A 15150-nucleotide genomic window follows, 5' to 3' on the forward strand; every position below is an offset into this window, starting at 1 on the left:
CACACACAAGAGCACAAGAAACAAACGTTAGTGTTAGCAACAAAAGATTATCCTAAACAGGCATATCAAGAGAGATATTAAGCATGAAATAGAAAGCATATAAACATAAAATGAAATAGCTAATCAAGATGCTCATAGTTGCTCCTCCCTTGTTCCTCTCCTCTCCAAGTCCCAAATGAGTGTAGCTCTCAGCAGCTTTTTGCACTATGGATGCTTATGGAGGATTGAGATTTAATACTAAGCTTCAAATATGAAATGAAAAGCTAAATACTATGCTAGAGTAGATAGTGATGCTATGAAAAAGCTCTATGCTAATGCCAGTATAACAACAATACTCTAAAATGCTTTTTCCTTTGCTTGAGGAGAAGGGTTCTATTTATAGAAGAAATAGGGAAATGAAGGGTTAAGATTGAGAAATCTTAACAAGGGTTAGGATTGAAAGTTGGGGATCCATGTGCACAATTGGCACCAATAAAATGGTGACAAGTTTCAACATAGGATTGAGTTGAGAGAAGAGGTTGGAGGCATTAAAGGCCTGAGAAGACCTCATGGTTATCTAGAAGGTAAGGGTCAAGTCTAAATTAAGATTACCCATTGGATTAAGAGTTAATCCAAGGATAAACCTTTGTGCAAATGTTTAAGAGATAATCATGGTCAAAGCATTAAAGGCTTGATGAGACCTTTGGGTTGGGTAGAGGTTGAGTCAAAACAAATGTTTTAACCATGTGGGAGGGTTTGAGGTAACCATTAATGGTTATTGGAGACTTTGGGGATTAAGTGGTTGAGGGTTGAAAGCCTTCAATGGTTATCAAAGACTTTGAGCCATTTAGTGGTTGAAGGTTGGAAGCTTTCAAAGGTTATCCAAGACTTTGAGGGTTAATTTGTTGAACACACAAAGCATTAATTGCTTTTCAAAGACTTTGGAGTCTTTGAGAAGTGACTCCAATTTGCTTAGGAATGTGACAATATTTAGGGGATGGATTAGGCTAATTAGGAAGGGTTTAGAAGAATCTAGAAGGGGTTTAGGCATACAAGTGGATTTTGTAGGAAAATGCAAGTGGGAGAAATTTTGGTATTTTCAATTAAAATAAAATCATTTATTTCAATTAAATGGTGTAAGTTGAATTTGGATAAATATTTAAATAAATATTAATTTATTTAAAGGAGAAAAAGAAGATAAAGCATTTAAAATGCTTGAAGACTTTGAGGGAAACCATTAAAGGCTTGAAGACTTTAAGGAAAACCATTAAAGTCTTAAGAAGACTATAGAAGGAAGCCATCAAGTTTGAAGACTTTAAAGCCATCAAGTTTGACTACTTTAAGGGAAACCATTAAAGGTTTCAAGTGGGTGAGGATAAATAGGATTTTAAATAAATAATTTATTTAAAATAGTTGTGCAACTTGCTTTTGTAGGAAAATACAAGTGGGTGGAGGATAAAGGTGATTTAAATAAATTATTTATTTAAAATAATTGTGCAACTTGCTTTTGTAGGAAAATACAAGTGGGTGGAGGATAAAGGTGATTTAAATAAATTATTTATTTAAAATAATTGTGCAAGGTGGGATTTTGGGGGTTTTAAATAAATATTAATTTATTTAAATGTGAGAGAAGATTTAATTAAACAAATATGATTTATTTATTTAATTAATGGTCTGAATTTGGTTAAGTGAATTAAATCAAATAAATTGAATAATTTATTTAATTAATAGGAGAAGAGGGTTAAGATGAATTAATTAAATATTAATTTAATTAATTATTAATTGATGGTTAAATAATCAAATAAATACTAAGTATTCATTTAATTAAGTGGACAGATTTATGTGACTACACCAATAAATCTACCAATGATATAAAAAAACAATGTAGAAACTTTCTATGGGTTTGTGCTAATGATCATAAGATACCACTCATGGCATGGGACCTAGTTAAGAGACCAAAACAAGAAGGGGGAGCAGGTATAAGGGACTTGAGAATCCAAAATAAAGTGCTAGTGGCTAAGCTAGTTTGGTGCATGTTCAAAGAACCAAAAGCTCTTTGGAGTAGAATCCTCAAGAAAAAACACTTAGATGAGGATTCACAGGAAAGAATATTCACAGAAGCAATTCCCCCATGGATCTTCTTTTTGGAATTATATGATTATATGTAGGAATGTAAGTATGGATCATCTATCTTGGAGAATTAAAGATGGAGGTAAAGCAAATTTCTGGTTAGACTCTTGGAACGGTTGCAAACCAATCATAGATATACCCTAGTATGGTAAGATCCCAAGAAGTATTATCTCCAATATGGGGGAATAAAGTTAAGGAGTATATGATCACATCAGAGGACTACGATCTTATTTCCTTCAAATGGAAAGAATTTGGAATGTTAGGAGAGATAAAGGTTATTCTAGAAGAAGAGTTAGCAAAAGGACATATTATTTTGGCTAAAGGAGAAGATGAAATCTTTTAGTGTGCTGCAAAATCGGGAAGCTACACTCCAAATTCGGGATATAGTGTTATTTGGGGTGATAGGGAACAATATGAGTGGAATCTAGGTTTATGCTAGAACTCTAATATTCTCCCGACAGTCAGAGCCTTTGCGTGGCTAGCAATCTAGGGTAAGATCTTGTCAGGCGATAGATTGATGAAAATGGGGTTTGCAAGCCCATTTAGATGCCCAATGTGCTCCAATCATGAAGAAACTCTAGACCGTTTGTTTGTGCAGTGCAAAATAGCACAGGTTTGTTGGCAACATATTTTAGGGAAAATAAAATATCACACTCCATTGGCAGCAACACTTAAGGAGATTTTTGTGAGTTGGCCACTTTTAAATAAAGGAGCGATTTGGGGGGGATTGTGGTACGCCATTTCGGCAACCATAAACCGGAATTTGTGGAAAGAGAAATCAACACATATTTAATAACATGGACTTAAGCATGGGTGCACTGCTAAATAAAATAGAAATTGCTATATGCGAACATTTAAATGTGGCTATGAAAGGTATAGTTCACAATCTATATTGCATGGGACGACAACATTATTCTTGATTGGCCTCATCTAATTCCTCGAAAGGTGGAGAACATAAAAAATGGAGTTCAAACGAATGTCCATTGGATGTTTCCACTGAAAGGCCGACTAAAATTGAATTTTGACGATGTAGCCCAAGGGAATCTGAGACTTTCGGGAGCCGGGTTTATTGTTAGAGATGATTTTGGGAGACTTGTCTAGGCGAGTTCAGTCAAATTGTCAGTGGGTACCAACAATGACTCAAAATTTGCTGCCCTGTTGAAGGGTCTATTGTTGAGCAGAGAGAAATGATTAAATAAGTTAGATATAGAAGGTGATTCCTTGAATGTTGTCCATGTTATTATTACGGGTAAGGTTCCTAGCTAGAAGTCAAAAATGTGGGTAGAGGTGATATGGAAGATTTTGAAAGATTGCGAAGAGTACTCCATCAAACATGTTAATAGAGAGGCAAATTCGGTGGTGGATTTCCTTTCAAACCACGCTATTGATCAAAGTGAAGAGATGATTATAGCTAATGATTTGTGAAAGTGGCAAGGATTAGATAAGCTTATGCAAATAAAGAGATAAGGTTGAAGTAATATTTTCGAAACAAGAGATGGCAAGAGATTCCGAGGAAGATTAGACACATTTTCTTGTTTTTAGAAAACCGTAGATAAAATTGAATGATCTGGTTCTTTCAAATTTATAAATCTCACCAAATCAGATATCGAAAGCAGTTTCTGAAGAAGAGTAATGATGGCGAGAGAGTGGGTTACTATACAGAGAGTGGAGTGTCGTTGTGATCGAGATTCAATGGAAGAATAGTTGAAAATGTTGTTTGCATTAGAAGGAGATTTGCGGAGGGAGTTGTCAAGGATATCATAGGGGAAGGAGCGCTGCGAGGACAACATGACCATAATGCAACCTTGTTGGAGCGATTCATATATAGTATTGCTAGGACTATGGCGAAGGCCATTAATCTCTTGGTAGTAGATCAGTTTAAGGAGCAAGCACTAACAGCCCTGGGGGAGTTGAATTCGGCAACATTTACAGGTTTAGTTGGGGATGCCTTCAATGTTGAGGAAGAATGGGCACATGTATGACACCATAATGGTGTTGAGAGATGGATTGGAGAGGAACAAACCTGAAGACTTATGAGTATATGATGTCTAAGAATGGACATTTGTTCCCCCTTAAACAAATTGAGAGAGCTTAGGTGGTCATTGATACTATCAAGATCTCGCTGTTCTCTCTTTGTGGCTAAAATATAATCTTTTTCTCTAAATTAATAGAAAGATAGCTACCCCTAGGTAGTAATTTGCTGAAAAAAAATAAAATTGCCACATGTAAAAGATGTTAATCACCTAGCTATATTTTACATAAAATAAATGTAAAAATGGCATGACAAATGAAAATTATACTTTACAACCTAATAGATCACATTATCACCATAATTAATCCTCTCATGATGAATCAAATTTAGAGGAATGGAGTTGTACGTTGTTACTGTTATATAGATAGATAGGCAGAAAAGCAAATTCTTCATTGCAAGAACCTATAAAGCCTGTCCTTAAAAGTTATCACGAAATATAACAAATCGTCTGATACAAATTTTACAAATAATATCAGTTAAAGTAATTTACATGTGAAAATATGAAACATATATTAATCGGTAATGATTGGAAAGAAGGTATAAGATGTTAAGACTAATAACCTATATTTATTTATATTTTCTCTTGTGCACCTACTACCCGAAACATAACAAAATTGTGCAGAGTTATGCAGATAGGCCTATAAATTGAGGTGTCCAGGAGTCTTTTGTATAGCTGTAGATGTTTCTGTTACAACAATCAAATTGCCATTGAAAAATGTGTAAAACTAAGGGTTGTGCCAAAAATAAAAAAATGAAATGGATTTTGGGCATACTATGGAAGCTTCCTTACCAATAGAATCACCAGAAATGACATCACTTCTTAGAATTTTAGTCTAAAATAGATCTTGTCCTCCAAAAAGAGAACATGCACGTGGTGAGCAAGTTTTTATTTTGCATCATAAATGATTTTATCACTTACAAAGACAAAAGACATATTGATGCGAGTAAAGCAGATAAACGAGATGCATTATGAACATGGTGTTTATGACAAAATTTAAGAGTTCCGTTCTGGAGAAAAACATATAACCTCAAAAGCTTACTAAATATGAATTCAGTAACATATGACACTCAATGCAACCATCCTTTTCCAGCTGTATTTTATATTTTACATCAATGTAATATGAATAATCATATAACTCAAGTTCTCTGATGTTCGCAACCCAATTGAGGAGAACAAGTTATCATTGGATGTTTGAGGACTTGGAGCTTTCTCACTATGCACGTTCATAAACACTAGAAAGGTCAGCATTTTGGACTATCCATGGATGTTGAAGAAGGCCTGTTAAGGGAAGACGCTGCCAAGAATATTTAACCAACAGCTGCAGCATAAATTGGTCACCAAGTTACTTTCAACTATTCATATATGTGGATGGGTACATCAATGCCATGGGAATTCATACTCACCTTAGAAATAAGGTCCTTGGCTGCATCAGAGACTATTGGGTTGGGAGGAAAATTCAGATCCACTTTCATAATCCTGCACAAAAGTTTACTAGCTTTAATACAATCCAAAAACAACAAATCACATTCAATATCATGAAATGTCTAGCTCTCAAATTATTGCATGCAACGTATATTGATCATATTGTTCTATACAGTGATTTCCCTTGACCTTGGTTGCAATCATATAAGACATTTTAGTAAACATTTCCAAGATGTAGAGGAAAAGCAAGATTTCTGCCCTTATGTGAATACCATGGGCTTAGAAACTCTAAGATAATTTGTACCTATGTATAAGGTATAAGAAACAAAATTATTCAAACAGTTGAAAGAATATAAGAAAGTTTCATACAGCACGTTAAACTAACATTGTTAATAACAAAAAAATGAAAAATTGTTCTCAAACTATACCTACATTCTATACTGATAATTATAAACAGTGATTCTCTGCCTTTGGTCAGAATCAGATCTCAGAAATTTTTAGTAACATTTCCATGATGTGGGAAAAAGGATATATATCCAACCTTAACACTTGGCATTTAGAAACATTAAAATTGACTTAGAGTGGAATGTGAGGGTTTATGGGCCTAAGCGCTTAAGATTTGGGAGGATTTATTGCTGGCTTGGAGGCATCCAGGGATGCTAGATGCAAGGGGAGCATTTGCTGATGGAAAAAGTGCAGATTTGAAGGGGATTGGAGCCATTTCAGAACCCTAGCTTGTTCAGAATTTGCTTCAGACCTGTTATGTTTGTATTATCATTTAGAAGCTATTTGACCATCTGGGTATTGTTAGTTTCATTGTTATTTTGCTGTCCAAACTTTATAATAAACCTGAAAGCTATTTCCAGCTTGTGGGTGTGTGAATGTCAAATATTAAGTATTTGGGTGTTTATTTTCTTTCAACATTATTGCAAAAATATCTATTGTTCCATCATTGTATTATCTTCAAAACCCTCACATTCAGCATTCAGAAAACAAACAAAACCCCCCCAAAAAAGGTTGCTTACAAGTACCACCATCCATGAGCATCACCCTCCAAGTGCAAAGTGGTATGCTTGATGTCTTTGATTTCAAACACGAGCTTTAATGAAAGATAGGCATCAAATTTCTGAGACCAAGACCTAGCAGCACATTTGTAAGCATCAAAAGTGGGGACGGATAGTTTTACCCAATTTCTTCTGTAAATCCTAATTATATGGACCCCTATCCCTTCTAGGTCAATTTATCAGTTTAAGTTGATAGAAATCTGGTAGAGACATGGCAACATGAAATTTCTCACCAAAAAGTTGATACTTATGTAACCAGTCCAGATACCCCTCTTCTGCATTTTGCTGATTTCCTCCTGCTACAACTTCATTCTGCAAAAATGTAGGCATCAAAGGTCTTGATGTTGCTTCCCTAGCTGCCCTCAAATTGTTATTGGCAGGTCTGTTTGTGTTACTAGATTCCCCATTATCTCCTTGGTTGTCATTATTGCATCCATTGTTCTAATTTGCACTCATATTTTGCATCATCTGTGTCATCAACTAAACTAACTGCTGTTGTCCCCTAGCAAGATCATTAGGAATTTGGCACATGTTATTACCTTCTTGAGAATCCCTTCTTTCTAACGTGACTTCTTGAGCTTGTCCTTCAACTAGAAAATCAATTAGGACTCCTTGTACAGTATTATCTAGAGGGTTTAGAGGTCTTCTTCTCAAATAATACCTATACAATCCTTCACCTGGCTGCATATGAACCTGTTGATTGCATAAAACTATTCAAAACCCACTGGCTGGCAGGATACATGGCTCTGATAGCACTGTAGTATTCTGCCTAACTTACTCTACATGATGTTTGTATTCCTCGTGACTCATTTCACCAAATGTTTGCAATGGTTTTCATTATGTAATAAATATTCCATTACAATAGAACATAATTCGAAGCACTCAATATGTAGTGACAGTATTGTTCTAACCTCAAATGCTAATTGGAGAATGATACAAAGATCACTACACAATCAAATGCAAGCGGCTAAGAACTTCCATCACTGGATATTAAGATAGATGTGGTGGTGCCTCCAATGTCTTATGGAATTGATTTCTGCAAGCTAATAAGACTCTATAGATGTCTCATGGCCTTATTGGATTGCTGGTGTGTTCCCTAGATTTGTTGCAACGCCTTCCTCTCTTACTTCTTGGTCCTAACACTTTCATTTAGGGCACTTTGCTCTATTTATGGCTACACTAGGGGTTTAAACAACCCATTCCCAAACAAGGGCTGCAACTAGTGTTAGAGATGGTGGCTTGCCCTTCCACGAGCCCCTACAAATTTCCCTTTATTTGGTGACTATGATATCAGGGCCTTCCTCAATGCAGAAACTCATTTGAAAAGGATTTCCCAACAAAACACAAGATAAATATTGCAATATTGAGCAGTTTCTTGGGATTGAATTGCACCTACCATTAAATATCAACTCCATTGTTGTTCTCCTTCATGTTAAGCAAACTATATTACCATATAATGATTTTTATTGTAACTAGCCTTGTAGCTTTTCAATAACTATAAAGTCTTGCAAATTCATCCAACTCCCAAAATTGAAATCTCCAATTACAATTTTTAAATTGCTAACTTGTTTATGCACATTTGTGAATTTCATTTGAATCCACCTCTGCAATTGGCTAGGGAAGATCTTTCACTCCCAAAACCAACTTTCACCTTAGGGTTTTCGTCCTAGGTTGGTAAAGTCTATTCAAATCCACAATTGAGGTTTCAATAAAATTTCAATTACCAAGAATGAGCTTCTTCCTCCGAATCCCCTTTTATTAGCACTTTTTGGAGTAATAAATATTATTATTTGAGTCCTCTTAACTTTGCTTCCAAAATTGACTTGAGACTCTATTCTAATAATTAACAGAAGTTGTCTTTTAATTTTTACCTTTTTGATAACTTAATATTTAATTATTTACTTATTGAATTATTTACGCACATCTAGCCAAACTTATGGAAAATATTAATAGGGACCAAATATGAATTCCAAACATTCCAAAATAATCTTAAGTTCTCAAGAAATCAAATCTTATGAAAATTGGTATTTTCTAAAAATAGAAAACTTCTCCAAGAAATGTAGAATGCTCCCTGAATGTCCAAATGACATTCAGAAAGTATCATGAAACTCACCTTGATTTTTAGAACTCCTTGCCACTATTGAAATTCCACTCTAAAGAGACTAGCACTCTCCAAGAAAGTCGAAGTGCTTGAAGATACTGGAAAGTCCATAAAAAGGGACATTACAGTGAGTACCCATTTATAATTCCTTCTTATTTATTGCTTCTTGTAGTTACAAAGAAGGGAACTTTATTGTGTGGTTTAACCGCTGATTTCTTATATTTAACATCCAAAATTCATGTGTTGTTGTTATAACTTAACATCAAAGCAAGTTACACAACTCTTATATAAAATTAAGAAGAGCATGCAAAATGAGTATATCAATGTCCTCATTTGTCTCTCATCTACTTTTAGAATATCATTCGAAAACAAGTAGAAGCCAAACTCTCATATGGTATTTATGACACTAAATGATTAACAAATTTAGAAAGATTGAACCCGTCATTCACTCAAGTATCAAATATTGGCTTACAAAGATTATTTGGTTGAATCTAGCTTGCAGGACTCATTGGGTCCAACAAGGGACTTGCCGAGCCTTGGTGATTTCAAGGAAGTCTTATAACACTGATATCAATCAACATCTTAGCTTTGCAAATATTCTCGTTGGCATTGTGTTGTCATTGATGTCAACCGGTATAGCCTGTCACTAGTAAGATGAGGATGTCAACCGACATTGTGGTCATTGGAGTCACTGGTACACAAGTTAGTGTTGGCTTGTGGTTGAGACATAATTTGAGATGTTGACCGGTGAACAAGTATTGAAGACAGTTGGCATTATGGTAATGCCAACCGGTAAGCATGTGATCGGTAACAAAGCAAGGAGGATCCATAAAGAATGTGCAGACAATTGGCATGTAGTTGGATGTTTGGATGTGAAACAACAAGACTCCCAACGGATAAATATGGTGTCATAGGATGAAGAGAAGACTGACAGAGAGTGCGCCCAACCGGATCATATGTCAGGTTGAAGTTGTGTCCGCTCAAACAGGGAAGTCATATTGGTGTAACACCGGAAGCAGACTGAGCACAATGTAATGACAACTGGTTCTCACCAGTCATTGGTCAGCGGGTGACAAGGATCCACTTCCACTGGTAAGTGGTCATACTAAGCTTATCTCTCAACATGCATGGAATGCATCATAATCCTCTGAGATAAGACAGTCAGAGAAGTTGAAGGCATGATGAGTTACCGGTACAGAAAAGGAAGGATAAGTTTGTCACTTTGACAAACCAGTTGAGAGGAGAATCGGTCTAATGAAGAAAAGGAAAGATTCAACATTGCAGACAGAGAGTGCAACCGGAATGTTGATGGAGACAGTTGAAGATTGATGGCATGGTGTCATCAAGGTGGTTGCCGGAAGTGTATCAACCGGTAAGCGAGCAAAGTGCAAAAGTGAAAGGCTCCTATCTGATGAAGATGACCATGCTGTGAGAAGCAAGATTGGTGACCGGTTAGTGTATAATCGTCAAGGTAAGATGAACCAGTAGATGAACACCGGTAGTATGTTGGTCGATGGCTAAGCCTAAACCGACATAGTGGCCTGAGCTGAGTTGGATGCCGACAATGATGACACATAGACTCTAGGTGTCAAACATGTTGTGGTTGGTGAGGTAGTTGCCGACTGAGTTTGTATTTATGGTTGACCCCAAAAATCACAGGTGAGTTGTAGAGGTTTGCGGCTCGATACAGACTGAAGGTCTAAATGATGCACTGATCGATGAGGTTGTGCAAGTGCATATCAGATTTGGTGAAGGGGACCACAAACTCATTCATCGTGATTGACAAGTGCAGGCCGACATACAGGCCGTGTTTGCTAAAGATAGCAAACGTGTTTTGGACGCAACGGGATTGGCGGAGTTGAGTGATCCGTTGCAGGTGGTCAATCTCTGGGACAAGATCTGATTGGGTTTGTTACGCCTCGTGGTCGATGAAGAAACCCTAGACATGTGAAGTTTGAATGTCGGTCATGGCGGGAAAACTCCCATATAAATATGCCGATTAAAGACCAAAGTTGATTGATGCTCCCAGATGATTAAGAGCTGGATATTGAAGAGCAAAGTGTGAAAGTGTTAGAAATTAGGATTTTAGGATACTAATCATTATAAACAAGATCATAAAGAAAATGAAATGAGAATCATACATGCATAAATGTACACATTACACAAGATATACATGGGGAAAACCCTTTCGGGTAAAAAATCCCATAAAGCATCATTTTATTAAAACACTTACAAATATAGTCTATCATAAAATAGACTCGAACCTGGGGACACTCCTCCAATACTTCCACATGGCCAATAATACCTCATATGTATAGTGATACAACTCACCATAAAGCTCCAAATTCTCACACCTCCCAAATGAGAGAGGACCTCCTTAAATATAGGAGGAAGGGTGGTTTCACTAGTCACACCTTTTCAATAGCCCCCACTCAAATAATTAATAATCTAATAGTTATTAGATTATAATTATTTCAAATGGGATATGCTTATAAAGCATATAATATATAAGATTTTATAACCTTATATTAGAACATTATATATAAATATTATAAGGATGTGATCCCTAATAACATTATGTTCTAACACTCCCTCTTAATGTTAATAGGGGATCACGTGTCAATTTCTATAAAAGAAAAAAATGAAGTACCCCAGTAATGTAGGTCTTCTTTGATAGTGATAAATAGGGACACAAATATATGCCAACATGAAGATCATGCATTCCGGACTACATGAAAGTCATCTTGTCATAATTTATAATCCAGTATTTTAAAAATGATGCTATGAGGTCTTAAAAAATTATATTGGAGCCGCGGTCTCTTCAAATTAGCCTCTCCCCAGGTTCATTACATGGTGCCTGTAGGACTTAATACAATGCCTTCACGAGTGGAAGATTTACAATATGCCCGTAGGACTTAAACACAAATGTGCCTATAGGACTTACTAATGCCTATATAGGTCTTATTTCATACCTATTAGGACATATGCCTACCCGTAGGATTTAAAACTAGGATTTAGCCACTAGGTGGTGTCATTGACATGCACACTCCCCCTCAATGGCATCACCTAAGGCCAATCATTACTTGAATTTGGAGCATATAATGCCTAAAGGTCTTATGCCTATTAGGTCTTACATCTAGGATTTAGCCACTAGGTGGTGTCATGTACACTCCCCCTTAATGGCATCACCTAAAGCCAACCACTGCATAGAGGATTTCAAAGTGATGGCTAAAATTTCAATATATAGCATGTGCCCATGATCTTCAAAGTTTCTTTATTATAGAATGATTTCACTTGAGTGAGGTACCCATGATCTTCAAGGTGCCTTTATTATAAAATGCTTTCACTTGAGTGAGGTGCCCATGATCTTCAATGTTCATTTTGATCTTTAGAAATGATATTCTCTAGAAAGAGTAAAGTAACTTCAAGTAATATGGTATTTTCATATGTATTCAAATGGAACTCTTCCATAAATCTTAAAGGCCATAATGATTCTTCAAGAGCTACATTCATATTTTGTCCATTTGATTCAAAGACACATAGAAGATAGTCTTCTTATTAAAGTATTGCACCATATGTTTTGAAGGCATAAACTCGCCATAGAAGAAACAATATAGTTAGTAACATAGTAATCAACTTCATTTTTGTTGCAAAGAAAGAACATAATATTATTTTTTTGTCATTTGCCAAAGATCATTTAATATTCCTCATAAATGTAAAATATAGTCCAATAATTCGTAGCAAGGAGATCAACATATATTTTCATGAGAATAAGCATGAATAATTAGTTGTCTTGTTTAAAAAATAGACATGCTACTACATATGGTAATGATCCTTAAAAAAAAATTAGGCAACGGGTGAGCTATCCTTTCCAGGTTTGCTCCCCAGACAGTTTATAAGGGCGATAGCCACCCATTATAATAAGGTCCATTAAACTCAAGAAGTATTAGAGGGTTTTTTCAATACATGATATTATGTATAAGAAAAATGTGAAATATAGGTAAATATTTTACCCCTTATCATATTTAATCTTATAGTCGATTAACAATTAATGAGATATCATGTTATCTTTTTTATTTAATGTGGTTACAAATTTTGAGAAACTTTCACACTCCAATAGTAAAATGGGGGCAAGCTTAAGTCTTTTGTTATATTTAGCACTTTCAGATTAATCTAAACTCAGAAAATCAGAATTTAATTACTAATTAAATTGATTAGATGAAGGGTTTGTTATTTTCCAGATTTAAGCATAACAAAGAAAGGAACAAATAAACACAAGACAAGGTTACCCTGGGAAAAACTCCTAGGAGGAAAAACGCAGCCAAAAGATCCTCAAATCTGATTATGAATTATGTTCATATGAGGGTTACAACACTTATCTCAAGTACTTGAAGGTGTTTGATAATGTCTTCCACAAGACTGGACTTTCACACGTATCAAGGAGTCACATCTGCACCTTTAACCCTTCAAACAGCAATCAGGTCCAAACCCTAGGTTGGTAATGTATGAAGTATGTTCTTTGATTGACTGCAACTTCAATTTGCCCTCCTTCACATCAGTTCGCTCTTCACATGAATGAATTTTACACTTTAATTGGCAGAAGTAGTTCGCTTATGTAACTGAGGTATTTCGCTGTGATGGCAGATCTAATATACTTCCTTTAGCTTGCATTGGCAGACATATGATTATTCCTCCTTAACTCGCAATGGCAGACATATATTTCTTCCTCCTTAACTCGCAACTGGCAGACATATATTTCACATAGGATCAAATGAATAATGAATGTGTAATTTGTGTTTTGCAATTGATCTTTATTTATATGAGCATTTAACCCATATAACCCCAAGTCGGCCTTGATAGAATATATGCATTTTGGCGCCAAGTTAATTTAGTGTGGCGTGGAGTTATGGGGCTGGTCCTATCTTGGGGGCACGTCACCCTTTTAGGATAGGACCCAGTCCTATATGGGTTCGGATGTTGCCTTGGGGCAATCCGAACCCTCTTACCTAGTTATAAACAACATCTTTAACTTTTTCCTTTTGAAGAATATTTCATGGATTTTTAAGTTGTAAGATTAAGAGACTTTCTCATGCAATTTGGCCTCTTCTTATTTCCCATATATTGACCATAAGCCTTGCCTTATTAGGTATGTGATAGTCATCAATAGTGCAATTTTCTCTAGATTCATGGGGCAAAATCAATGTGATTAAAGTGCCTTTTTACCCACATATTGCAATAATTTCATATTTACTATATACAAGTAGATACTTCTTAAGGCTTGCACACACAAGAATACTAGTTCCTTGAAAATAATTTACAATCATATTTAATAGCATGAAGTTGGAACTTAAGTTTATTACCAACTATGTTTATATAATCCATATTGTAAACATTCTCTTGTAGGTGCTATCTAAGATCATGCTCCAATTTAAATTACCAAGTAACCTCACATGTTCATATATCATGATTAGGAGTGTAGACCAATATTTTATTGAACATGAAGTTAAAAAGTATTTAAAAATTTATAAAATTTTGAAATGAAAAATATTGTCACTTCTCATTAAGGAGGTACATGACCAGCTATCAAAGATGAGAAATTATTTTGATGTGGTGAGAGTGCGAGAATGATCTCAATATATTACCCATTCATTGTATCCATTGCCACATGGCCACTATGGTCCTTATTGTCACCCTTGTCCTCGTGCTTCTCCAAAAAACTGTTATAGAAAAATGATCCCTTGCCAGCCAAAGGTCTAATACACATTTTAAACTAGATATTACTCAAACAATAAATTGATCTTATCTAATATTTTAGGAAGGTAATGATCAAAAGTTTTGTTGTTTATGGATGGGTTGGTTGTCTTTAGCTCCCTAGTCTTAGGAATCGTTTCCATTGCTTCAACATGGTGATGTATTCAAAATATTAAAATAGCAACATGATCATGTTAGAGAGGCATACGATTGGGGAAGGATTCAAAATGAGACATACCCAGTCATCTTAACACGAATTGTTCTTGATTATGACATGGTCAAGGCATAAATCATTGAATGATTTTCGACTTTGTTTGTAGTTCCATAGGCAACAATTTTTCCATAAATCTGATTTTTTTTATAGAGATAGTGTTACCATCCGATCTGAAAGGAATGTGTTTGTCTTGAAACAAGATGAACAAAAACTTAATAAAGGTTATTAGCACCCAAAATGTAGAACTTTTTTATATTAGTTACTGGCGGCTCGATAAGATTCTTGAGCAACAAAGCGTGGATGAGCACAAAATTTGAAATACATGTGCATGGATAAGAATATCTATGCAATAACCTTTTTTAACACTACACATTGTACTATAAAAAAAGTGCAAATCCATGCAGATTGACAAACAAATGAAGTTTCCTACCCAATATATGTGTGCATTACTTGGTG

General features: G+C 35.4%; 1 protein-coding gene across 3 annotated transcripts in view; it reads right to left on the minus strand.

Moving 5' to 3' along the window:
• Nucleotides 1–5076: 5076 nt before the first annotated feature.
• Nucleotides 5077–15150, minus strand: part of LOC131042666 (serine/threonine-protein kinase Aurora-2) — a 70304-nt gene continuing 60230 nt past the window's right edge. For 2 of the 3 annotated variants that reach the window (XM_057975989.2, XM_057975987.2), the window contains exons 8-9: nucleotides 5546–5618; nucleotides 5077–5460 (exon numbers count right to left, since the gene is read on the minus strand). In XM_057975989.2, the coding sequence (XP_057831972.1) occupies nucleotides 5356–5460; nucleotides 5546–5618 (178 nt within the window). In that variant the 3' untranslated portion in view covers nucleotides 5077–5355. The remainder of the gene's footprint in view (nucleotides 5461–5545; nucleotides 5619–15150) is intronic. The other variant, XR_009105287.2, reaches the window with a different exon arrangement.

The sequence above is a fragment of the Cryptomeria japonica genome, chromosome 3 (assembly GCF_030272615.1).
Source record: "Cryptomeria japonica chromosome 3, Sugi_1.0, whole genome shotgun sequence".
Taxonomy (NCBI): domain Eukaryota; kingdom Viridiplantae; phylum Streptophyta; class Pinopsida; order Cupressales; family Cupressaceae; genus Cryptomeria; species Cryptomeria japonica.